A 27,534-nucleotide genomic window follows, 5' to 3' on the forward strand; every position below is an offset into this window, starting at 1 on the left:
AGCTGCATCGATGGCCTGCTGCTTGAACCTGCGGTTCACACATGACCCATGACCCCGTGCCAGTGAATGACCTCAAGTGTGTGGCAATGTGCACAGGGGCACTGCCTGACAAGAAGAAACTGCTGTGGTGCCCTCTATTGCTGCAATCCGGAAAATAATGCTAAGCTTGATGTATGCACAGTGGATACTTGCAACAAGCATGTGCATCATTATCACCACATGTGTCAATGTGGCCTGCCTAGTGAGTAAGCACCAAAGCACAGAAGCATGGAAAATATCAACCTGTTTTATGCAATTCCATCAAAACCATGACTCGTTGGTGCTAAATAAAATGTCAACTCTTCACATAGCATTGCAAAGCAAAGTTCCACTGTCTGGAAATGGTTCGCTCGTCTTTACACTCATAGTGCTCAGTGTACAAATCTGCACAGTGGGCTGCTGTACACCATTTCCAGGTCAACACGGGGCCCTACCAGGTCCCGGATGTTGTTCAGTCCACACTTGATCATGGTTGGCCTGCACAAACAAAGTGATCACTGTAGAATCTCATTATACAAACTACAGTTGCTCAATCATACGAGTTGCAAAACTCCCCATAGGCTCCATGTATCAAAATCCGGACACGCCCTTGGATGATAACACGGAGGTCTGCTGATTGTGGTGCCGCCTGTAGGCGGAAAAACAAGCTAATAAATGGCATTTTCCAGTGCTCAAGCCCGCAAGCAATGCCACATTGATCAAGTGATCTGTGTGCTTACATTTGCGGCTTGCATCTTGCAGATGACAAGGTGGGCATACCTTTCTTGAAAGCACTTCTTGAAGTGCTTGAAGTGCTCAAGTGCTTCCTGAAGTGCAAGCACTTCAACCTTTCTTGAAAGCACTTCTCCCTGTTTTTGCCACAGCAACTTGCGCAATGACATCAAAGACTGCAGAAATTGTAGAGATGCGGTGCATTGCTGTCATTGCCCCCAGGTGGCATTCCGGTTTCTATCCTCCGTAATTTCATCCATGGTCATGTCCAAGTTTCGGAATGGATTTTGCAACTGGTGTTACTGAATAACTCTGATATGAACATCATATAAGCAAGCACCTTAAAAAACTTCCCAGCCAGAATCCTGTTTGAATGCAAGACATTTCACATCTTGCGAAGGGAAGCAGGTCAGGAAAAACACTGTGTACTTTTTTTCAAACCATTCCCCTTTGCAACATGTTCAATCAACTAGCCCAATAACTCACTATCTTGAAGATATTTCACAACTATGATTTTCAAAACAAAGTTTGTCTATATAACTATACATTTTATGCACAGACAATGAGCAAGGACAGGACATAATCTGCAAGCAAATGCTCGCGGTATACTCAGACTCTTACATAACGCATTACATGTCACCAACTACCTGTAATCAATTACGTTTTTTGGTCATTTTGTTACTGATTACCTTCTCACTTAGTAACACTAACCATAATTTAATCATTTTTTTTCACTAATCAATTACTTGTAGTATATTACTCGACTGATGGCAAGATATCACAAGCATTGCAGCTTTGAGTACTTATGTCTGGCAGGAGCCACAGTAACACCACTGCAGTCAGCTCACCTCATGGCTGTGCATGTTTGCACAACGAGGACAATCTGTACAGTCGCGATGATAAGTTTGGAGACCACGCGATCGTGTGGCAGTGTGCATGCGCACGCCATCTAACGGCTCGTTGCCTGCAGTCGAGAGTCTCGCAATGCGCATGCGCGGCCACTCTATCTTACTGGCCTGCTCGCTCGCTTGCTGCACAAAGGCGTGCTGGCCGATTATAGAAATTTGTGGCTGCCGCTACCAGTAGTGTTTATCACGAAGCGGCGACGCGGCAGCCTGGAACACCTTGGTCCGATCTGGGCGCTGTTTCCAAACAACATAAAATTGAAACGTTTCCGGCGCACGTCGCTATCGCTGGCAGAATGTCACGATCAAAATAGCGCTAGCCGTTCACTCGACTGTGCTCATGTATTTTTACTGTGTCATCGCTTCTCCCTTGTGGCGAACAAACACGCTCTTTGAAAAGTCTTAAACAGCGAAAGGTATTCAGTGAATTTCACGTCTTTCCGGTTAGCCTTCCGCAAGAATGCTGCCACGAGTGCCGGTCAAGGAAAGAAAGTGAATAGCAGTTATTTCTCGAGGGCCTACCACAGCGCCAGATATGCAATGTATTAAGGAGGTCTCGGAGGGCGCGTATATAACAAATATAAAGCACTCCCTTTTACAACCGTGGCGCAATGTTGCCTTCTTGGCAGACATGTCAACCCCCGTTGCTAGGAGACACTGCCATTTATCGCGAAAGGGCCGAGTTTGGGCCATGGCTGCTGGGCCGTCAGCATTACTGGTGCAGCGATCGCTAATTCCGATAACCGGCCCGTGCGCCGGCATGCAGCAAGCGAGCAAGCAGGCCGGCGAGATAGAATGGCCGCGCATGCACACTGCAAGACTCTCGACTGCAGGCAATGAGCTGTTAGATGGCACGCGCATGCACACTGCCATGCGAATGCGTGGGCTCCAAGCTTATGATCATAACTGTACATTTGTTTCATAACCTTAATGCAAATTGTACCAAATGTTGAAGGAATAATAGAAGTGGCGCTGCTGCGCTTAGATGGCGATGGCCGTTGCACCTTTTCATTGACCTACCGAACCGCCTAGCTCCGAGCCCTAACAACTACAAAGCACTGTGTTTCTCAGAAGACTGAGATGTGGGTGCTCGAGCCAACATTTCGACAAGTGGACTTGTCTTCTTCAAGGCTGGAAGAAGACAAGTCCACTTGCGGAAACGTCGGCTCGAGCACCCACCCATTCATTGCAAGCTTCCATCTTCCCCTTCCTGCTATTTTGTTTTTTGGACCCTCACAGGTTAGAATTTTCAAACTTCAGGAAAAAAAAAGACGCATGTGGCTCGCAATCGGCAACCTCAATCAGTTTCTGTCGAGATAAACTGTGTCAAATCGTAATATATAAGCTCTGTACAACCTAGCACACTTAATAGAGCTTTCTCAAGCACTCCTGGGAAAAGTGTGCACGCTGTGACGAGTGTGTGGGCCTCACACTTTAGCTTTCCGCCTGTGCCATGTCAGCACTTCTCAAATCAAGTGAATTCAGCATGGTGCAACAGCATATTATATCGTATAATTCAATCATGAACTGCCGTGATTAGCTGCAACAGCCTCTCTAGGATTTCCAACTGTCTAGTGTTTCTGCATACCGTTGCTGGACCAGCTGAGTGGTCCTAGAGTGCCTTTCTTCTTAGCCAGCAAGTCAGAAAATGCCGGCAATGAGACTGCTGTGCTTCAAGCCCATAGCCGGGGGAGGAGGGGGGGCCACCCCCCTCCAAAAAAAAATTTTGATGACACATGGTGTTTTATCGAAAATAAATCATGAAAATAGGCGTTCTTCTCAAATAGTCAAGGCTTTCAGCAAGTGCCCCCTCCCAAAAAAAATTCCTGGCTACGGCCTGCTGTGCTTACATCAATCAGCACACGCAGCCGCAATGGCAACGCGGTAAACCATTCTGTTCAGGCTGGCTTCCTCCCGTCTTGAACAATGTCAGACATGGCATGATGGATGCCAACAGGTTGCATTTTGTGCTATCACAGGGTTTTTTTCAGTTATAGCTTGTTGGCCTCATTTTGCAGAAGCTCAAGTATGCAAGCGCTAAAGCCTATGAAGAAAAGGGTTGTGCAAATTTCACCTCTCGAGGGAAAGCCCCCAGGCAATGCAACGAACGTCAGGTGGCAGCCCCATGGGTTGCAGCATCTCTGGCCGGAAGAGACCCGAGTTGCCCACCTCGACCCAGCGATCGAGGCCCGGGTGAAAGGCAAAAATCTCCATGGAGGGCTCCGTGTACGGGTTGTAGGCTGGCTTGAAACGCACCCGCTCCATACCGAGCTGGGCAAAGAAGCCACCAATGAGTGCCTGCAGGTGGCCCAAGGTCAAGCCTCGGTCGGCCACCAGGCCCTCGACTTGGCAGAACTCGGCCAGGTGTGTGGCGTCCAGCGTCTCATTGCGGAACACCCTGTCGATGCTGAACAGCTTGCAGGGCACGAAGGGTAGCCGCTGAGCCAGCGCATACAGCATTCGTGCGCTCACCGCTGTGGTGTGGGTGCGCAGAAGATTCTTGCACGCTTCGCTTTCCAGCCATGGGCTCTTGTAGCCCTGTGACCCATGGCCACCCACCGAGTGCACCCGCTTGACAGCCTCCACGTACGATGGCTCTGGCAGCCGATGGCACTCACTGGGTTCTGCAAGGAAGAGGGCTAAGCTGGAATATTACAAGAAGCATGCGACGTGGAAAATAAAGAAGTACATCATACAAGAAGGTAGGCATGCAAACATGTACACAAGAGAAGAGATCAAGACATTACAATCAATCCTTACCAAGTGCCTCAACTTTCTGTTGTTCAGGTGCAGTACAAGTTCTAAATCTCTGATGGTGCCCTGGTGAAATTAGATGAAACTTGGTCATTTACACGTGATGCTAAAACACAGTCATTTTCAGGCTGCGAATTTCTGGAAGTGAAAAAACAGCCTATCAATTTCGCCACAACAATCATCGGCGAGTGACCAACATGTTTGAAATTTTTTGCTCTGTTAACAGCTGCGGAGAAATTTTTTGGCCGGGACCCATTGAAATTCCGCCAAGCCGGCCAAGCCATCAAAATCGCGGCAAGGTGTTGGTTTTGGTAACGGCCGCTATTGTGCACTTCGAAATGACTTGATTGGGAAGTGTGTTTAAATGTCAAAACAAACGTGCCCTTCGCTACCAAAGCGCACAGACTTAATGAATGCGCGAGTTTGACCTTTGAAAAGTTGTGAACAGGCCTTTGGGGAATGTTGCTTATCAAGAGCACAACCTTTTCGGTGGCACAAAGCACTTTTGGTGCGTCGGAAAACAGTGGAAGACGAACCTTACTCAGGGAGGCCTTCAACATCAAAAACTGAAGAAAATGTGGAAAGAGTAAGGGCTCTTGTGAGGCCACACAGAATTTGTGCCCAAATGACAAACTGTCAACCAAGCATTTTATAAAGAAGTCCTTGAAAGGGTCAGAGACGCGGCGTCAGAGCGGACATTTTGGCCACTTGAATGCTCCACCACGACAACGCCCCCTGTCACACGGCCATCTCTATCAACCACATTTTGAGGAAAAACGGAATTCCAAGAATTCCAAAAAAGGCCCACCTATTTGCTTGACCATAGTCCGTGTAACTCCTTTTGTTCCCAAACATCAAAACTAGGGGTGTGCGAATATTCGAAATTTTGAATATTTTTAGACTAATGTTTGTCATTCGATTCGATTCGCACTAGAATTTTACTATTCGAACTTCCCAAAAACAAATAGAGTCAACGTCCGATAGAAAGTGACCCCTTCAGATGTTCAATATGCTTCACCTCATCACACCCCGGTATTGCGGCAAAGCTGCCTTTCAAGCTCCTTCACGGTCGAACTTTGCCAAGAGACAGTCAACGTCCAATTGGAAGTGGTCCCTAGATTTTCAATATGCTTCACCTCATCACACACCAGTATTGCGGTAAAGCTGCCTTTCAAGCTCCGCTACGGTCGCAAATGTATTAACCCAAGAAAACGCTGGTTCCAACATGGAGATGAGAGATGTGGCAGAGGTGGGGGCTCAATGCTGTTTTGAACCTGAAATTTGGGCAGGAAGTCCGAAAAATCAGACGCCGAAGCTTTTTAGCATCCAAAATTTCAGATGTTCTTATATATCGACGTCTACGAGGCAGATTTGGAACTTTAGCAGAACAAACTGTTGGGCTAGTTGGTTATCCATGAACACTGAAAGAATAAGCGCTAATATTGACGAGCACCAAAAGGAGAACAGACAAAGGACTGGCGCTGCCCTTTGTCTGTTCTCCTTTTTGTGCTCGTCAATTTTAGCGCTTATTCTTTCAGTGTTCACAGATTTGGTACTCCGGACTTGAAGGGAGCACAGCCCTGTCCGCCCCGTCAGTTGGGCCTCCACAGAAGTTGAAAGAGGAGGAGAGGATGAAGAAATGGCATCTTTGCCTATCACATGTAAAGTGTTGTGGGAAACACTTTGGTTGCACCAAATTAGGTACATAAATACAATTCGGCCTCTACATTCCCTCATTCTTGATACGACAATTATGAAACGCCACCCCGCCAGTGCTTCATCAACCTAGCGAAAAGAAACACTTTGATGTTGCTATCTCATAAGAATATGCTTAGGAATCCTCTCTAACTTTCGTTCTGCAATTTCGCTTCGAAGTATTCGAAAAATATTTTAGAAATATTCGAGAAATATTCGAAAAATATTCGATTCGATTCACACTCACACTTCAATATTTGAATTCGCTTCGCACCCAATATTTTGCTATTTGCACAGCTCTAATCAAATCTAACTAGAAAGGACAAAATTTTGGTAACGTGGAAAACATCCAAGGGAGCATAACCAAGGAGCTGAAGGCTATTCCCGTTGAAGTGTTCCAGCGCTGTTATGATGAGTGAAAACAACACCTCCACTGATGTATAGCTGCAAAAAAGAACTGCAACTCTGAGGTTTAAAAAAAAACAAATTTTTTAAAGAAAAAAAGTCATGGTAATTACTTTTCTGCCACACCTCATATTGCCGAAAGGCCATTCTAGCTTATAATGCTCCACACAGCAAAGTTCATTAATGTCGGCCATGATGCCACTCGTGAAGCCAGGCGCCTTAGCAACCAGGCTACCAGTACGCACCCTTGAGGAAGAAGGTGTCGTGGGCATCTCTTGCTGGGTGCTGCTGTGGCTGGAAGAGGGCATCAAAATTCCAGAAGGCATTCTCCACATAGCGGGCTGTTGACATCTCCGTGAAGCCCATTTCCAGGAAGACCTGCCGCACCTCTGAGCGCACCTGCATTTTACAGCAAAAGCTGTTATCGGATCACAACGGCAGTGGGGTAGTTGTTCGCCGTCGCCGCCGGTGTCCGTAACCACTATCGCATGAAATAAGAAAAATGGAAATGAGAAAGAAATATCCAGGATAGGATAGGATTTGAACCCGAGCTCTCTATGTGGTAGCCGAGTAGTATTCTACCACAGAGGCACGCTGGTGCTTGAAGCTCCTTTGCAAAAAGACCCCATACAGGCGTCATGCCGGGCAAGGAATGGCGTTAACGTGTGTAATATAGTGTGGCAGAAGAGTAAAATAACAACCAGGCGTCACACAATGGTAACTGCGCAACGAGTGCGTGGTTTAAAGCTTCCCACCCACTACAAAGTGCTCAACCGTAACTCTTCATCGTCATCAGCCACATGCAGCATCAACAAAAGCGCACACAATGCCTTACAAATGTGTAGCGGGTACTTTGCTTATCCGCAGAAAGACAAATAATGGCGTAGTGGGTAGTTCACAAAAATTATGATTTGTGGCGTAGTGGATACCTTGCATGTGTACTTGTATTAGTTGCCCCAAGAGAGTCTACAACAGGCTCTAGAAAGGCCATTCTTCCAGCTTTCGCTGTGACTGCGCTCCGCGCAGGCCTGCCATTTTTTTTCCACAAACAAGAGCTCCAATTTAGGTCACAGCAATGCTGCAAGCAGTTCACAGAGTAACTACCCTCACAAATAACTAGCACCATTTCTCATGATGCTAACCTCTGTAACTACTGCAACTACCAACCTAAGCTGTTTTTTGGAGTTCCCCAGTGACACGAAGAAAACTGACGTTTCTGAAGAAAATTTTCTTTGAAGTTCCCCATTGACAGCTCTCTTCCCGTTAGTTCAAACGGCAGCTTCTTCAGTGAAGTTCCCCATCGCCGTCGACATGGAAACCTCAAAAATTATTTTCTTCCTTAACTATGGGTAAGAAAACAAATCAAATATTGATCACTAACATCCGATCATATAATGTTTGTATGACCTTACTGGCGTAACATAACAATAATGCCTATGTGGCCCGAATCACTAGCCTACATTTTTTCTCATGCACGTATGCGAAATGGGGTTAAAACAAAAATGTAAAGATAAAGCTTGCCATATAAGAACTATTTCTTTGCTTTTGACTGAAGTATTAAGCTGATTTTTAATTGAAGCACCCTGTGGTGTGAATTGCATCTCACTGTGGACCAATAGGAAAATTTTCTCAAATTCGTGATTTTTTCTCCTAAGATTTACAAACTTCAGTGGTAAGAGAATATTTTTTAACCCAAAATATAACTTCCATAGAGTAAGTATTGATTACTCAAATATTCATAGATAGCGCAATAATGCAAGAGAAAAAATGCAAACATACAAGAATTTTGCAAAGTGCATGGAGGTGTATATGACAGAAAAATTGCAGTAGTATTATTGAGCTTCAGATACGTTGCATGGACGCCTTTGCTTAATATGCAAACCAAATTTAGCAATGAAACAAATGCTGTAGCCTTCTTTGTCTTATCCTAAGTTTTTTGCGCTATTTTCATTCACCATGAATTCACCCAACAGTCTATTCTTCTATGAAACAAGAAACGATACCCTCAGAATAAATTTTCTGACAAACATCACTCAGATGACATTACGCAAAATTTGGAAGGCTCCACGCAAAATTTGGAAGGCTCCCATGTGAGCAAAAAATTTTTTCTCTCCAAAATATTCCAGCAATTTACTGTTTTCAATGCAGTAAACGAGCACGATCTTTGTCTACTCGTTGCAGTGCCTCTCTCAAACTACGCTGGCGTCCCTTCAAGCCGCCAGCTTCACTGCCTCCGGGCCCATGGTCTCCCTTTGCCTTGACACTTTCCATGCACACGCCCTTTCGAATGCCTCTCACGCTTCTTCGTCGTTGTCATCGTCCATGTGTGGTACTTCCTTACTCAAGACAGTGATGATGATGCTAAACGACGACGATGCTCTAAACGAGACTAAGCTGTCCAGGTCTACCCTGCGCAGTCATCGTTGCCGTTGTAATAGTAACAAGGTCGACAGCTGGGCTAGTTGGTAAGGTTCCATAATATTTAAAGCAGCGAAAATGACAGGACAAGAAGTTGACACAGGGAACGCTTCGAATGGTGACACAACGAAGCATTCGTTGTGTCAACTTCTTGTCCTCTTGTCCTGTCATTTGCGCTGCTTTAAATATTATGTAGTAATAGTTGGTGTGATGCAGGTCACATGACCAGAGTGAGTTAAGAAATCAGTAAAACGGAATAACTTTCCTTGGCAAGGTGGGGTTTGAACATGCGGACCCATGGTCCGAAGCCAAGTGTCGTAACCACTGGGCTATACACCCATGCTTGGAGAACATGAATTTATGGGAAGCATATGAATGTGTTGTACCGACAATTGTAACACAATTGAAAAGCAGAACACTTGCCATGGGCACGTCATGACAATATTTCCTCAAAATTGAGATAAAGGCATAAACCTAGCGGCACTTTCGGTGCAACGTACCAGGAAAGCAATTTGCATTTTCCTTAAACACTTGCACTGATCGAGGTAAACAAAAGCAAGGCACCTGGGTGCGTAGGAGGGTCATGTAGACAACAGGGAATGCACACTTTGCATGATTCTGGATGTGCCGGGAAAAATCATGTAACGTGAGGTCACTGAAACGCCATTGCCTGAGCCAGCAGGTCGCGTGATGTTGCTTTGCCCAATCAAATGTAAGCATACGTATTTAAAATCTAGCAGCAGACACCACGTGATCTAGCTATCCAATCACATGCACTCGCGCACTTACAGCTTTGCTGTCCGACAGTTTTTACAGCATGGAACTGGCTGAATTCTGCGAAAGAACCAACACTTATCCGGAGAAATATTTTTTCTAAGGGCTCACACCTAAGAGCAAAAGGTTGATAATACCAGACTGAGGTGGGAGGCATTGCTTTCCAGCCCTGCTCTTGGGGACCAGCTCAGGCTGGTCCGGAGGGTAGAAAGGATCGCGCAAATAAAGTTTTGTTCTTCTTCTAAGTGTTCACAAGGACTCATATTCCTGAAATTGCATCCAGCCGGGCACACTCAAGCTCCGACCTCGACAAAATTCTAACCTTGGCTAACTTGGACACAAGCTCCCCGAAATCGTACTCAGCCACACTCACTCGGACTAAAACTCATGAGCAGGTCTCAGCCTGAGTGAGCTCAAGTGAGGGGCTAAATGTGTTTACCAACTTTATGCTTAAAATTTCATTATGAAAAAAGAAAGGCTTTTTCGAGTGGAACCCACCTGGAGGAGGGGATGCAGGTGCCCACCCTCCGTTGGCTGCCCCAGGGCAGCAAAGTTGTACGCCTTGAAAGGTCGCTGCCGCCACTGACCACTGGCCAGCATCTCAGCTGTCAGGTCCGTCTCAGGCTTGCTCAGTTGCGTGGCAAAGTGCTCACCCCGCTGCAGCAGGTAGCTCTTGACCACCCTGCATGGTGCAACACCAGCTTTACTTTTCAGTACGGTGTCCTGCACTCACATCTGGGATTGACAAAGGAGGTTGGCTTAGTTGCTTCTGATGCATTTTTTGTGACATGTATTTACTAACGCAAAAAGTGCAGGTCAGGACAGAGTGCTAGCTTCAACTGGAAAATTTTATCCAAAGAACGTGCAAAGAAGCCACCATGTGCTCACAAATGTGTGCAGGCAGATGCACAAACGAATGTGTGATAAGAGGAAAACGAAATGTGCAGTCTCATATGGCAGTTAAGCACCCTCGGCATGCCATTACAAATCTTTGAATACTAGCACTCTGTCTTGACCAACATTTTTTTTCATGTATGTCTTTTGGGCTATCAACTCTATGTCACAGAAAATGGCTCTGGGATGCCTCCTTTGAGGACCTAACGAATTTGGTCCTCCTCTCCACTCACTTATCTATTAAAAGTGGAAGGCCAGAAACCCTCCTGTCTCGATTTTACCAGTATTCCACAGGTGCAGCAGGTTCTCTCGTAAAGGGCCTTAGGAAAGAAGTCTCTTTAGAACGATACATCATGAGGTCCAGAATGGAGAAGATCCCTATCTAGTAGCGATATAGGAAATTTTATCAAGTGTGGAGCACTTTAGGGGCCCGGGCTGTCTTATGCTGTTGTCATCGTCTCATGCTGCTTGGTGTCACGCAGGCAAAACCATGTATACAGCATCTATAGCATAGCCATGTATTTAATGGACTCAATAATTTTTTTTAATGGACTCAATAATGGAACTTTACGGGCAAAGGTTGTACATTAAGAGAAAATACTGAATCGTTAGAAAAAAAAGATTTTCTATTGGTCATTTTTTTTAATAAATACTGAAATCCCTTAGAAAGATTTACAATGTGTTGAGAAGTAAAAAAAAGATACGAACCCTCCCTGTACACTTTGATGGGTACTTAGTGGGTAAATATAATTATGCTTATGCACTCCATCTATTTTAAATAGGCCTTAATTCTGCAAGAATACTATTAGCACTCCTTTTGTGTGCACTGAAATTTCGCCGTGAATAAATTGGGCAAGTTCAAGCAAGAGAGGCTGCCTGTCCTTCGACACTTGGGGTGCCACCGAAACAGAACCTTTACACTGCCAAATGTAACACGGGTGTGTGGATGCAGGGGAAAAGAGGCACATGTAAATGTACAGCCTGGCGGAGATCAAACAATTTATGACTACGAAGAATGTCGTACACCTGTCGCAGCAACTTCCGCCGCTTCAGCTCTTGCCGCTGAGCATCATCCAACAGGTGGGCCTGGCCACTGCGCACCTGGCACAGATTGGTCTGCACCAAATCCGGTGGTGGCTCAGGACAGGACAGCCGCACCATGCCATGCTCCTTGTCCAACAGCACCCAACCTAGGGCTAAGGCCTTGCTCAGGCCAAGCTGGTCCCCTCGGCTTAGGGACGCTCGTGCAATGCCCTCGGGCCCCAATCGGCGTACCAGACGACCTTCGGGGCTACCCTGCTGGCACACCTCGCTTCCCTCGGCCGTCAGCTCCCAGTGCTCGCCACTTTGCTGCTCCACCTGCAGAACCTGAACGCCCAGAAATGTTTGTAAAGTAGCCACTCGTTCATATGACACTGGGGCCCCATCAATGATTTGGCCATGCTATGGGAAAACGTTGGAGCAATTAAGAACCTTTGTGCGTTGCAGCACTTTCATTCCCTGGAAGGCTCTACTGGCACCTTGTTCGAAATTATAAGTTTTATCAACCAGTCTGTGGTTTGGTGCGTCATCCGTAAAGGGACACTAAAGGCAAATAACAATTTATGTCAGAGTGAAAGCTCAATGTATGACAACTTCTAAAACGGCAATATTATCAACAGCAGTGCCCTACTTACTGAGAAATTAAGCTAAATGTATCACATAATGAGCGCCACGAGTGCGATATTTTCGAAGTGATCCCGATGACGTATGAGAGTCTGCCTACAATAAATCACTGGTAATAAAACTAGCAGCAATAAAAAAAGAACCTTCTGTGCATCAAAAGACGTAATAAAATGCTGCTTGTTCGTTTCCGTTTGATTCATGGAAAAAAGAACCTCTGTGGCGTTGCCATGTGGAACGGCGCGCGTGGTTCAAAGGTTCCATTTTCGCCGAACTGAGCTTCGCCTGGTGCCCTGCTTCGCTCACGCGGTCGCGTCTCAGTTGTAGTTTCGGGATCACGTACTGCCGTGTGTGTTTTGCGCGCTCGTGAAAGTCGCTATGACAGAAAGTTCGACAAAATGCCGCATGCATGTGATATTGCCGGATGCCCGAATGGTGCACAACGCCAGTGCTGCAGCGAGGAAACCGATGTCTTTTCACTGGGTGCCACGGAATGAACCCTTACGCTCGAAGTGGCTCAGTGTCATGCCATTGTCAAGTTCTCCGTCCACATCCATTGCGGCGATTGCGGCAAGCTTCGATGGCTTCGATGGCCGTTGTTGCTGCTGTGGGTCCCGCTACTTTCGCTCTGGTGCTACTAGTGTTGGCGGCCGCGCAGTAAAGGCGGGCAATGTTGGGCACGGCAGCAGTGGATTTCAGGCGGGTGATTTGAAGTGCGCTAACGCGATGCAGACCACTAAAACGTGATTTTATTTCAAAATAAGCACTTCCTTGGCATAAAAGTAGCACTACGAGGTTTCTGGACCGCTATTTCAACAATCAACGTCGACTTAATATTTGCCTTTAGTGTCCCTTTAATGAGCACATAGCACTGTTTCCAGGATCGGCCCACTCAAATCACTATTCAGTGCCCCTATAAAGGCTGGTCTACATCAGATACAGACTGATGGTAGAAAGGAAATGCCAGAACTTCCACTTCACAATTTCACTTAGTACTCATAGGCACCAGTATCCAGACATGGGAGGGTGCCTCGTGGTGCAGCGATTATTTGCAGAACGACTCCCCTGAAATTTTGGAGAATTATTGCTTCTTTTTTTTCCTAATTTAGGGTATTTACAGAGCCCATAACTGAACGGTGAGTCAGCTCCCATTATATTTTTAAACACGGGTTTAGAGACACAGCATCTTGCCTCTTATTTGAGCTGCAAATCGTTGCAAAAGTAGCAGTTTTCCTAAGCTGCCTACCACTGCTGTAGCTCTCTGTAATTTAACGTGTGGAAAAACAGCATGTTATACGCTAAAACATTCGTGGAAAGAGGAAAGGATGGGCAATGGCAGTGCATAACAACCGATTGTACAAGATATTTATTCTCCACTGCTGTGTGGCGACTGAAAACTAAACCCAGCAATCACAAGGCTCGGCACTGCCACTGACACATGCACATATTAAGCTTTGCTGGATGGCACATAGACCAGTGACATCAAAGCACACCATGACAAGGTGAATAAATCACCTACGGGGTCTTGTGGGAAAGTAATGAGACTGGGTAAATGTAAATACATCCACAATGTATTACGAGGATCGTTGCTATCCATTATGCAGCTTGAGCAAAATATGTTCGGGCCTTACGTCTCCGAAAGCCTGGATGCTCTTGATGGCACCGACCACTTTCTGATGGTCCACGTCCATTACACGGGCCAGTTGCAGAGAGTCGCATGCCCCATGCTCGGCGACATACTGCAGAATACGTTCCACCAGGTCAACCATGCTTGTCGCTGGCGTTTATGCTTGACGATGACGCAATCCGAGCACCAAACACGGGCACCGGACAACACACGATCAATGACAGGATTCACTGCGTCCTCGCCGGCAGACGGTCAACAACCACGTACGAGCTGTCACAATTTCACTAAAAACATATGCAACCACCCAACCTTACAACCACATATATAATGGTGTACTAGAACCTAGAACTTCACCATATGTCATTTGATGACCACGACCCAAGGAGGTTTCCACGTTTCCACGACCACCACGCTTACTTCTGCTTCTGCGGCTAGGGTGCTGCGGCTACTGCTTGCTGATGATGATGATGTCTGCGGCTCTTCTCACGTTACCCGGATCAGCACAGGAGGCGCTGCTCGGATCTGGCCAAGTAGAAACCAATTAGAATAAAATAATAAAAAAAAGAATAATGTCTTACTGTTAAGCAGTCTCCGGCGCAGCCCGTGGCATCCACGATTAGCTACAAGGCGACGTACGTAGATGCCGTAGCATCCCCTATTATTGTTTCTAAAGGGCACGGTTAGCACGGTCCCTAGAATATACTGGCTAGTCTGCTGCCGTTACACCTATTCTAGCCACTGTACTGCCGTCTCCGCTCTCCGCCGCGGCCTCTCGGGGATGCATGCGGCGGCGGCGCTGCGGGCAATCGGAGTTCCTTGAGCAGACGCCCCTCCCCCGACTCTCGCTTACGGACGGGCTGGCAGAGCTGTTTACAACCGCGCTCTCGCGTTTTCTTACCTTTTCACGTCGAAGGTCTGCGGTGTTTGCTTTTATTACAAAACGTGACATTGAGCACAAATAAGTAAGGAACACCTTAGCGCTAGTTAAAGTTGCAGAACAGCACAAAGTCTGGCGTCACACAAGATTCCCAGTGATGACCACCATCCCTCAGTGCATCCGTCCTGCTTATCACTTCACGAGACAGAATTGAGAGCATCAGAATTTTTTTATCGTTATTCGTTCCTTGACATGGGTTTTGTCGGCGTCATTTAATTGCATCTTCTCAACTTTCGCAGCTTTTTACTTATCTTTCGCTGTTCAGTGATTTTGTGAAGAAGCGGAATCTAAGTAAAATGTAGAACTTCATGAGGCTTTTTGTGATGAAATTTGAATGTTCTTCACATCCCAGATGAGGCAAATCTGTTTTTTTTTTTTCAAGAAAGCGCTGAAATCCACAATGCTGCCCCTCTTGGTGGCAGTTGCCAGCTTGCTCTCTCCCTCTTTTCTCTGTGTCCTTGTGCTTGTATGTATGCAAATCAAATAAATAAATAAAAAATTCGGCAGATCCCACGTACCGTGGGAGTCGATGTTATGCGAAGCATGCGGCAGGTAGGTGAATGTGGCGTAACTTTTTTACTTAGCGACACGCACAAAATGACGCTAAAGATTTCTATAAATTTTACACGCATATATATATATATATATATATATATATATATATATATATATATATATATATATATATATATATATATATATATATATATATATATATGTGTGTGTATTGAAGAGCCGCATATGTGTCATATAACCAGTTGTTTACGGCTGGGTAACGCTGCCAATGGCAACGTGGGTATTACGGACTATGGTATTACCAACACCAGAAGCGGTAAGCTGATATGTAGTGCTTATACGAGTCCCGAGAACGCACGCGCGTTTCACGAACCCGTGTGCATGTGTGCAAGAAGTTCTTGACAGTTCTTGAACAAGGGCATCATCACCGTGATCAGTGAGCACCAGCAGCTGGTCATGACCTGTTATAGGATCCGGTCTTGATCGTGGTGACGAGGGGTCCATGTTTAGTGGAGTATGTTGTATAGTAGAACTGCTGGAATTTGTGGATGCCTCGGTCATTTCTTCGACAAACTGTCTGTCGACAGAGCCGGCGACACGTCGGAACCTGAAGCCACCCTTCGCGTTGGTGAGGTATAGACCGTCGAGGCTGATAGGCCTGGATAGTGCTACGTAGACCAACATCAGTGGATGGTGTTCGTCGTAGACTACCTGGGCGTATGTGGCCTACGTAGCCTAGTCTACAAAGCGGCTGTCAATCAATCTGGCATCATCATCATCGGTCATTATGAGGCCATCGCCCAGCCTCGTAAGAAATGAAGAGGACACTGCGTCGTTCTGGTGGACGAAGTGCACCTTACGGTGCGGTGATGTGGATATCATATGTAACTTTCGTTAATGTATTCCTCCGGGGTCGAGCAATGCTTCAATATAGCTTACTGAATCATAAAAATATAAACATTAGACTGCTATAAAAGCGGAGCCAACACTGGAACCACAGACATTAGTCTGGTAAGACGCCTGTATCGTAGGAATATACAGGTCGTAGGAGTATCATGTAGTGTTTATTGCTTTCTTGTAAAATTACATAGCCACCACCACAACCACAATTGACGTTGCACCGATATTACACCCGCGTAGGCTGTTTTCCAAACCAGTTTATAGACCTGGCGTGGCTCAGTGGTAAAATACCTGATTGCCACGCAAAATGCTTGGGTTCGATTCCTGCTGGGATCCTAATTTTCATTCCTTCCATTCGTTGAGTCAACGCTGCCAATGTTGGTTTTCCTTAAAGGTCTAGAATTTAAGGTACCAATGTCTGTTCTCGCCGTTCCTGGGTAGATATAAACTGTCAATCACCTGTGGCACATACCCGTACGCCGCGGCCCGTGGTAAACGGGTATGTGCCCCACGTGTCTAGTGGAAAGGGTTTGACGACGTACGCGACAGGATTTTAAGGTTATTCATGTCATGACCCGGCAGTCATATTCGTCAAATCCTCTTACCCTCCCATGCAAATTTCGGTCTACACCAAGTTAAGGAGGCGGTCATGAGAGCACCCAGACGTAGGCGATCTGGATAGATAGATACGTAGATAGAAACGCTCAAAGTGCCAGAGGTTCGCTAAGAAATGCTTCGCATTTAATAAATTTCACGCAGCTTACTCACGCTGAAATAAGTGGGAATACTATTTTCAAGTTTTGCAATAGCTGCTTTGAGAGGTCCGGAGGGGTATATCAGGCCTCCGTTATCAAAGTGCGCTGTGAATAGGGAGGCCTGATCACTCCCCGTTGCTGTGTTTCTGTTTGATGTGAGACATGTTGCGCAAGTCTCGCACTGCGTCTTCTTTAGTGTCTTACGCGCCACATAACCAAAGTCAGCATATCGTGGCTTTTAAATGCGAAGCATTTCTTAGCGAACTTCTGCGAGTTTGAGCGTATTTTTCCCACATATGCACTGTGGTCTGTGCCTGACGCTAGTGCAGTCTCCGCGCCACTGAAATTTCCACCATCAATGAGGCTGTCAACGAAGTCAATTGTGGCGGGCGTGTGTGACTTATGTCATTCCCAGATAAAAGAGAGCTGATTACTAGTGGCGAACAGTTCCCCGACTTTGGGGGCCTTGCGAGGTTATAAAATGTAAGGGCATTTATAGTGATCAAAAATTGAGCAGCAGTGGGATGATCATTTTTTGTGCCAGTAACTCCTTAATACAAAAAAAGTGAAATTTTCGCCCTTTGGTTTTGCTTCGAGCAACCGCGCGCCCTTTAATGAGTGTCTGGATCCACCACTGATCTTAGTGTGATCACGGCAGTGTCCAGACAAGAGACGACGTTGAGTGCAATGTTTGGTCGGTTCAAGACGTTACAGTCTCTGCCCTAACGAACAGAACGAAAACGTGTAGTTCATGCGGGAGCGCAAAATAAACGGCAAGGCGCGATACTCCACCGATTCCTCCTGCGCGACATGCACCGTGCAGGTACTCCGATGGATCGCAGCGCTCCCTGCGCATGCATCCGCGGCGCGGAGACGTTTCCTACATTTTAGGAAACTCACTAGACCAACGTTACTAGATAGTAACGTTGTTCTACGCATAGAGTTTCCTATGGTTCTACGTACTACACTTTAACTCTTTAACCGTACTAAGGGCTTCACTGCGCTCAGAGTATGCAGTACCACAAAATTCTGCGAAGCATGCATAGAAAGTGTTCTTTTTATATACATTTGCTTTGCATATCGAGAATGGGGCAGTGTGTCGTCTTCGCAGAAAACCAATGGCAGAATGGTGGTCACACTTACGATGACGCCACCAGAGGGCTGCCAGAATCGAACAATGTGCCCGGAGCGCGAAATTTAAATGTGCAGTGCGAAACGCTCTGCAGTTTGAGTAGAATGGTTACATAACACAGTGGCGTAGCCAGAAACGTTTTTTTCGGGGGGGGGGGGGGGGCTATCACGTCAACATCTCTGTGTGCGTGCGTACGCGCGCGCGCGCGCGCGCGCGTGTGTGTGTGTGTGTGTGTGTGAGCCTTGTTTCGCCACCTATGCACGTGGCATTCTCAGTATACATTGGCAACAAATGAGCGTAGTAACACATCTCGGGCTAGTTGGTTGATCATAACGAGGCGAAACAGCGCGCACTCGACGATGACGGACAGAAGGAACAGAGGGCACAGGAGCTGACTGACAACGGGAGTTTTATTGCTCATACGCCACGGTAAATGCACAGCTAGCACACAGCTGTCTTTTAGGTTCACGATATTCTGGGCATCTGATTTCTCGAGTCATCTTTAAATCAGACTTGCGCATATATTCGTGCTGCGGAATTGAGGCGAGCATTCCCAATCTCGGCAGTGGATGCCCAGATGTCCTGAAATTCGCACTGTCACATTGTACGATTGTGCTCCAACGACCTTTTATTAAAGGGGTACTGACACAAAAATTTTGGCCTCACTTTTTTTTTTTTGCTGCAATGTGTTGCTGGAGGCCTGTTAGTCATAACACGGCACATCGTTTGCTGCAGCGCGCGACAGATAATTACAAGCTCCTCATTACCGACCAGTGTCAGTTTCGGTTTCAAAAACGACAAGCCTCCGGGTGCAACTATCACCACCTAGCGAGTGCAGCGCTCGATCACGTCAACACACAGAATTGTGACGCACTTCGCGCGGTTCGCGAGCAGCCGCCGAGAAGTAGGCTGCTGGAGCCAACGTTTATAGGTTCTATAAACGTTGGCTGGAGCGAACGCGGCAAAAAAAAAAAGAAAAAACATGGCGGCTATGACGTCATTATAACTTGTTGCAATGTGGTCACGGAAGGGAAGTATGGGGTCACCAAGGTAGGGGGCCACCCTAACCAAGGGTCACCATTGAGGCGTGTTAGTAGCGCGAGGGTGTCGATCGCTCACGCGAAGTTCAAAATTCATTTAAAATACCTTCCAAGCTATATTTGCTGTTGATATTTTGCAGATATACGTATGTTCACCCCCCCCCCCCCACCCCCGAAAAATTTCAATTTTTGCTTGCGCACATATACACGCACACATACAAACGCACGCACGAACATACATAAAGTATGGTTGCTATTCCCCTGTCTGCCAGTTTGACCGACGTATGTGCCCTGTGCTATCTTTGTCCGTCCCCGTCAAGTGCGTGCTGTTTTCGCCTCGACATGGGCGGAAATCGGCCGGTGTCACATATACGTCCTTGCAAACTACAGTGTATTGCAAACGCCGGGCCGCGGTTGTTGTTGCAAGCCGATGGTTTAAGACGAATGAACCATGATTCCATGGGAGTTTTGCCCCACCTTCGTTCACGAGCCAACGTCGTCGCATCGCTTAGACTCGAACCTATGTCCTGTGCAGGGTTGTGCATGGCGCATAGGTGGCGAAACGTCTATGTCATTTTGTTAAAAATTGTTTTGTTGAGTCGGAGTAAACTTTTTACAGTAATGAATTAACCCGTCTTTTGGAACATTTTTTTACGTCTAAAGAGATGTCGTATGCAGCCTGCACCTGCAATTTTCTCGCGCAAACGGAGCGATGTCTTCGTTCCCAGCCCACGCGACACACGGTCATTTCATCGTTTTATAGCCCTGGCACAAGGGCACGTACCACCTGCTTATCCACTTTAACTGCAAATCATGGTTCCCGTTTGTGGCCAGTTGAGTTGTAAGTGGAACCAGCTGCTAACTGGAACCAGTTGGTTCCCAACTGCGACTGTTTGATTCCAGATAATGGCAGTAGAAACCGCTTGAATTCCGAGTTACACATTTTCATCTGGGACTCTAAGTCATTTACCTGAGGGGACATCTTTCGGAAAGGCGTTCATGTGCAGTGGCACACGGCAAAAGAATATTGTTACAAGAATGTTTCACACTGCCGAAGCAAGGAAGGCACCAAAGAAGACGACGTGATGTTGCTGTGTGCGGCACGCTCTCCGCCATCTTGTCTAACGCTTAAGCGTTGTGTAAATATATTGTAAATACGCACTGCTTCCCTGTGTGCCTTCACGTAATATTTCCTTCTTTGTGTGACTTCCTTGCTTCGGCAGTGTGAAACATTCTTGTAACAATATGTCCCTCTTGGCAATGTTCCTTTTCGGGAAAGCAGATTCCGCATCGACTTTTAGAACGTAAAAGATGCTCTCGCACACAGCGTGCACGACTCAACAATGAATGATAATTGATGGTAGCGCAGGCTAAAGACTACACGGATACAGTGTTGTCATTTGTGATGTATGCGTGTAGGTTACAATTTATGGGTGTCAGAGCTATGCACACGAGACGTATGACGGTGAGAGAGTACATATACAAGCGGGATCAGCTGGTAATAAAATAGTTGTTGAAAGTTAGCGCTGTGGTGTTTCATGTGCCTTCTTTTGTCCGTGTCTTTAGCCTGCACTACCATCAATTGTCATGCAACCATATATCAACAAGCCCAAATCGCCACCCTCATCAACAATGCAGCCTTTCAACGAAGGCTCCGTGGGTGCCGCCTAATCCCCTCTGTATAATGTTGTAAATATGCGTGACCCCCCGAAAATGCACTGCCGAGGCAGTGCAGTCACTCTTTGTACGCTCGCACCAAGTCGCTAGCGCCACCATGTTGAATTCCAGCGGTGTCATATTTGTTTTGTAAATTGTGTGGTGCATTGTAGGCTGCACAGTGGGCGCCATCAACAAAAGCCCCAACTACAACAGCGTGTACTTTTTTCAAATATTTTCTTTCCTTCTGATTTAACGAGCGCCTTTTTTTTTTTTTTTTTTTTTTTGTGGCGCGTCCATCTAAGAAACCGCAGCTAACCGCGGAGGCCACGAACCAAACTTAGTGCGGTGCCGTGTGTTATCGGAACAACCTTTCCGCAAAGGGCACTTCAGAGCAACGAACTGGGCGTTGCTCTGAAGTGTATTTTTTTGTCACCTGTCACCGTGTTGCCACCTGTCCGGTTTTAGACCGGCCCCATGACCGGTTTTTTTATTGCGATAGCAATTATATGGACACTCTCGGCGATTTTTAACAGCGAAGCTGTTAAAAATCGCGGAAGCCGCGGAGATCCCGACTACGTACAACAAGAGAACACTGTCACGGGGTCGTGACGTCGACGAACGTAGCAGCCGGCGTGTCGGACTGCCTAGTATTCTTATCAGCATTTTTGTTAGGAAGACCGGTCGCTACGCGGTTCAAGACTTTTTAACTTGTCATTGCTTAAATGATCCCTTCAGTTGTTCATCAACACAACATATTCTGCACATACATATTCGTTTGAGGGGCATTTTGCAATGAATGTTTGTCTTGTCAATGGGCCATGATACGAATTTTAAAATACTGAAATGAAAAAAAAAAAATGGGCATAAACAGCCTCCTGTGAATCAGCTGCCAGACAGGACGGCCAAAAGACCGTTGTCAATGGTTGGGGACCTAACTAAACCAAGCTCTTAAAAAATATCCTGGGCCGGCGCGGGGGGAAAGGGGGGAGGCTCCGCCCCCCGGGAAGCAATGTCTCTGCAGTTTGGACATCCGCGTTGTGTCTGTGACTGTCTGTGGTTTGACACGAACCTATCTGCGCTGAGAATCAACGTAGAAACAACCTAGCATCACCTAGCTAAAGCCTAGCAATGACCTAGAAGCAACCTAGAAACAACCTGCATCACCTAGATAAGACCTAGAAACAAGCTTCCAGATTAGTCTTCAGAATCGTACATTTTCGCTGTTTCAAACCTCCTTTACCAGGAGAGAGATTCTTGTGCTTGGAAAATAGATGAAGAGTGGGGGTAAGTGACGCAGTAATTAACTGTCTCTCAGGAGAGGACACCACAGTATAGGAGAGGTTAGAGCGTGGAGCGGGAGGCCTGGAGGAGTTAGAGAGGCCTCGGCTCCCACTGCCCAAAGGGGTGAAGGAGATTCTTGTACCCTCCCTCTAGCAATAGGTAGATAATTATTAGAAAAGACAGAGGGACAACATATAAAAAAAGTAGGGCAACTCCGTATCTAGTGGTGCGAAGACTGAGGTAGCAATGGAGCTGGTCCCCTCTTCCTCACCTCCCTATTTCTTTTCTCTTTCTCGGTCTATCTTTCTTTCTCCCATCTTCCATTTTTTTCTCTCTATCTCTTTATTTCTTGCTCCCTATCGCTTTCTCTCGCTCTCTGAACGTTTTGGGAGCGAAGCAGAAGGTGAAGACGACGACGACGAAGAGGAGGACGAAAAGAATCAATGAGGGGATAATCTTAACAATAGACGCTATTCTCACCTTCGGTGCTTCGAATTTGGGCTTCAGCCACAGGAATGCTTTTGATGCTGTAAGTGCTTTCCTTCATGAAACAAAACGAATGTGTTTTTAAGTTCTTAATTGCAAACCTGTTCCGATAGTAGCAATGAATCAATAAGAAAAATAAATCGATAAAAAGAAGACGTTCGGTACCACAATAATTTCATTATTCTAATTTCTAGTTAGGATGAGAAGTCTGGGCTGAATGCAGAAATAATTATTGCACTAGTTCTTTTTTATGTTTGTTTGTATTTTGTGTTAACTCAGTAGTTTTATCGATGAAGTGGATGCGCTTGAAAGACGAGGACGAAGAAGAGACGGGACACACAGTGCGCAACTTACAACTTGTTTTTATACAAGTAAAACAAGTTGTAAGTTGCGCACTGTGTGTCCCGTCTCTTCTTCGTCCTCGTCTTTCAAGCGCATCCACTTCATCGACATGCAGAACCAACTGGCCCAACTAAGTGCACTGTCAGTAGTTATAACTTTAAATCTTCATATCTACAATTCTTGGCCAATCCCCCAGTGTGGGTATGAGCCATGTGTAGAGGATATCATCATCATCAGAAAAAATCAATAAAAAGAATAAGACGTTCAGTAACACATTAATTTCATTATTCTAAATTCTAGGTAGGATGAGTAGTCTGGTCTGAATGTACAAATAATTATTGCACTCGTTGTTTTATATGTTTGTTTGTCTTTTGTGTTTAACCATTAGTTATAACTTTAGAACTTTATATCTACAATTATTGGTCAATCCCCCAGTGTGGGTATGAGCCATGTGTAGAGGCACAGCATCATCATCATCCCCGGTTTATGGTGATGTTTTTCTGGTGACACCGCACAAAGTGCGGCGAGCTACAACAGCTTCGCAGTTAAAAGTGGTTCATTGCAGGTGAGGGTAGTGAGGGCTCCACTAGTCTGGCCCACTGTAGCCAGCTGGATTCCCAGGGTCCGTTCGGCGAGTCACGACCACGTGTGTGTTGGGTGCGCATGTCCGGAGTCGACTACAGCGGGTCGCTCTGGACAGCTGTAAATCCAAATACGGTACAAGTTCTGGGGACGATGGAAGCTGAAGCGATGAAAAATCCTTGGAACACCGGGTGTCGCTGAAGCCATTAACGTCTCGTCGAGCGGTCGTCTTCTTCACGGCTGAAACAGCTGTACGTTGTGTGTTGTAACTTACTGAAACTCAAGCGTCACTGCATATGCTCCGCATTCTGTTGTTTACAGGTTTCGGTGCGCCCCCCTTTGCGCACGATGAATGCATTCGTGTAAACGCTGCATTGCGCCACTCGCAACACTGACCCACAAAGCGAAGCGGGATCCGAGCCAGATTCCTCGGGGGTCGAGCACCGTGGCCCCGATGCCAGGCGCAAGGGCGCGCGCGTCCTGAAATAGGCGCCGCGCGCAGCAGCAGGAGTGACACACGCGCCCAGGCACCATGGGGTTGTATGCAGGTACGCACTTGTGCTGCATGTACACAACAGCCGTCGTGAGTACGCCGCTTGTCGGCGCCGCTTCCAGCTATGGCGCCTTCTTTCGAGTACAACCATTTCTGCCGCTCGCGTTTTGTCAAAGCCGTTCCTAACCGAGCGAACATGACTTTAGCGAAAGGCGTCCTCTCTCGTAGAGGTGCTAACTTGCATCAACGGGGCGAAGCGCCTGCGACTTGCACCCAGTTGGGCTGCTTGCCCAACGCGTGTGTCCGGCGCCCTTTTACTCGGCACCGCTTGCTGCGATTTTGCGATGAAAATATTGCACGTAATAACACCTCTTCTTGCTTACTGAAATGACTCTCGAGTATGTGAGATTGAACGACTGGCAGCGTTGATATCGTTTCCTCTTGTTTGCGGAAATATATGGAACCACGTTTTGTATTACAAGCTCACTCATGGTGATGACGGATCACGCCGCTCACTGTAACGTCGTAACCGAATTTTCATGTACGAACAGGAACGGAGACAATAGGGAGTTTTCGAATAGGAGCCCCAAACACTTTGTGGCTTTAAATAAATAGCGTCGAAGCCATTGCGCACGCGCGAAATCCGAACAGCGTTTGCGTTGGGCACGCTATAGCTATTTCTCGAATTCAGCGGGAGCCCCAAAGCCTGCCCCAAAGGTTTTTCGTCAAATAAGCGTGGACGTTTATTGGACGCAGTGGAAAGGCATCTGTGATATTAACTGAAGTGCACAAGGCGATAGGCCGACTTAAAAAAAAATTTGTTTTTTCTTTTTTTCGACTTTGGTGACGCGCAGGTCACCGAAGGTAGTTCACTGTAATAATGGGGACGCATCCCTACATTCACATAGCTCCATCTTGATGTAAAAACACTACAGGCACCGACAGGTCAAATCTACACAGTGGTATAGTGCCTAGAATATACTTGCTAGTGTGCTGAGCGCGCGCTTTGGCTCTCCTGCGCTTGCAGCTGTGTTGCACGGCGTTTTCTGCTGTGAATACAGTGTTCTTCGTTCCTTTTAACACACTCGTCAAAACACTCGATCGGAAGAAGGAAGTCTTAGCGCCAAATTATTGCCCGTAGAGAATCCTCAACTGGTTGGGCACTACAAAACGACAAAGCGTGTCACATGTACCTCAGGTCGTCTGCTAGTTTTCGCGACTCTGTGCTTCACCAACAAAGCGAAGTAGAAAAGTTACAATCAATCTACTACGACACACCCAACTTGCCAGTTGAAAACAATCAGCTAAGGTTGACACGTTAGACGCAAGAAATCGTGTCGTAAGGATGGTTCACGGCAATTTCGATCGCGATCAAGTCCGACTCGGATTCTTCGCTGCTACACGTGAACATTCGCTGGCAATTTTACTCGCAGCAGGGTGCTTTGAAAGGCCAGTTGGTACATCTTATTCTGTTGAAAACAGCGCGAAGACGGGACGAAGGCTAAGGAATAGCGCTTGTGTTCCTTAGCCTTCGTCCCGTCTTCGCGCTGTTTTCAAAGCAGCGATTTTACTCGAAGTCGATCCAGTCAACTGCAATTCACGCCTCTCAGTCGTGGTCATATTTTATTATATTAGCGGCGCATCACACTCGGTATGATGCACCATCACTGACTTGCATAGTGTATCATGCGCCTTCAGATCGGTTAGACCATTTGCAAAAATCTGCAAGGCGGCTTTACTGCAAGGTTGTTTTCCAACCAAAAGCTCTCCGTCGCAGACTGGTTTTCTTGCTCATAGTACTTTTACCGCTCCTAATTCCAGTGAAGGCACGCGAGTACGACAAAACGACCTCTTTCCCCAACAATTACTGTTTGGCCGCCTCGTACGAACCCTCAGCCTTCGCTAGGTGGACAAGGCACCCGTCGTTCGTAAGAAAAAAAAAGGGGGTGGGGGGGGAGTGGGTAGAGAAGCAAAAACAGAATGAGCGAGAAAAGCAGTCAGGGATTGAGAACTTTTGGTTGGAAAACAACCTTGCAGGAAAGCCGTCTTGCAGATTTTTGCAAATATTTGACTAATCGCAAATTCCCGTGTAACGCTGGTATTAAGCCCGAACCATATAGAGCGTTTTTGCCGGCGTTTCCTGGCGTTGCGTCCCTCGGCGTCGTCGCATCAACGCCGCCAGAGAGGGCGGCAAACCATATGAAGAGCGTTAGCTCAGCGTCACACAGTGTGACCAGAGGGAATGAACCTGACACCTCGTAAAGCAGTGTACAGTTTCCGTCAATGGGCCAACAAGATATATTCCTGATTATAGCTTTTATGTCTCATTAGCAGTTCTGTGGTGCAGAAAACGAGTCACAGTGACACAACGCCACCGAAAAGTCTATTTTTTTTTATTTGACTTGCAGCGCCAGCTGTTGGCATTAAGAAGAAGCACAAACTTGTAATATATGGCCTCTGAGCTTGAAGCTGCCGTACATCTTTGAGGCCACGTATTCGGCCAATACACTCATTCCTGCTAAGCCTACCGATGAACTTGAGTACGGCACTCGGAAAGACTTCAAAGATATCACGATCGCTTTGCTGTCGAAGCTTCTAGGGAACAAGCTAAGTCAAATACAAGCATCAGTTGAGAACTTAAGGGCCACACAGTGCACGGCGACGACTTATTAGATCCGAGGCGGGCGGCAGCCATTTTGGCAGCAGCGACGACGCCGTTACGTAGCGGAAGTCGCTGCCAGCCGCACGCTGATTGGTTCTGCGTCCATCGAACTGCTTCCGGCGTCGACGCTGCCGCCCGTGATGCCTGGACCGTCCAGAGGTGGACGTTTCGGCCACCGTCACCGGTAGCGTCGACGTCGAGGGACGCCGGCGTACGAAACGCCGGGAAAACGCCGGCAAAAACGCTCTATATGGTTCGGCCTTAACACAAATACATTAATATTTCTTGCAGACATTATAACACTAGCTTTTGCACTTTGTTCGCTTTCAAGAGCAGGATGAAATATGCTCACGCAGTACTGCGGATATCAGCATAGGCCCCATACTTTGGGATCGGTTGTTTCGATGTTTATCTGCAGTTCAGCTGTGCCTACTACGTTGTTGTACTACATGGTCAAGTCTGTAGTTAACAGAGCATCGTTTATACGCAAATGTAGGGTGGGGTAGGGTCACTTTCACTGTTCTGCGTTTTTCAGCATGGCATCCGTATTTTCTAGACCACATACGATGAACACAAGCCAGTCTGAATAGGATTCACTACTCATGCATTTTATTTGAAAGGCACTGCTCACTTCACAAAAAAAAAAAAAAACATTACGAATGTGTCTGGTCCGGAGCTTGAATTTCATTTTAACAGAAGGAAAGGTAAATGCAAGGAAACTAGTAATTAGACAAGATCGACGTCTCAATTAGATAATTTCATTAGTCTAGCATTGTGATTGGCTGAAATATTGCCCCAAAAAATCAAGTGCAAGGCACCTTTGTGAATATGGGCTCTTGTTTTTAACTGCAATGAACTAATATTT

The 27,534-nt window shown here is 46.6% G+C and overlaps 1 protein-coding gene across 1 annotated transcript; it reads right to left on the bottom strand.

Moving 5' to 3' along the window:
• Positions 1–270: 270 nt before the first annotated feature.
• Positions 271–14,297, bottom strand: LOC119404621 (phenylalanine--tRNA ligase alpha subunit). The gene is made up of 6 exons (XM_037671190.2): positions 13,889–14,297; positions 11,620–11,963; positions 10,200–10,383; positions 6,755–6,908; positions 3,730–4,279; positions 271–516 (listed from the first exon to the last, which is right to left on the bottom strand). The coding sequence occupies exons 1-6, from the start codon at positions 14,024–14,026 to the stop codon at positions 411–413; spliced, it is 1,476 nt and encodes a 491-aa protein (XP_037527118.1). The 5' UTR covers positions 14,027–14,297; the 3' UTR covers positions 271–410.
• Positions 14,298–27,534: the final 13,237 nt, after the last annotated feature.

This window comes from Rhipicephalus sanguineus, chromosome 9 (genome assembly GCF_013339695.2).
Source record: "Rhipicephalus sanguineus isolate Rsan-2018 chromosome 9, BIME_Rsan_1.4, whole genome shotgun sequence".
Classification (NCBI taxonomy): domain Eukaryota; kingdom Metazoa; phylum Arthropoda; class Arachnida; order Ixodida; family Ixodidae; genus Rhipicephalus; species Rhipicephalus sanguineus.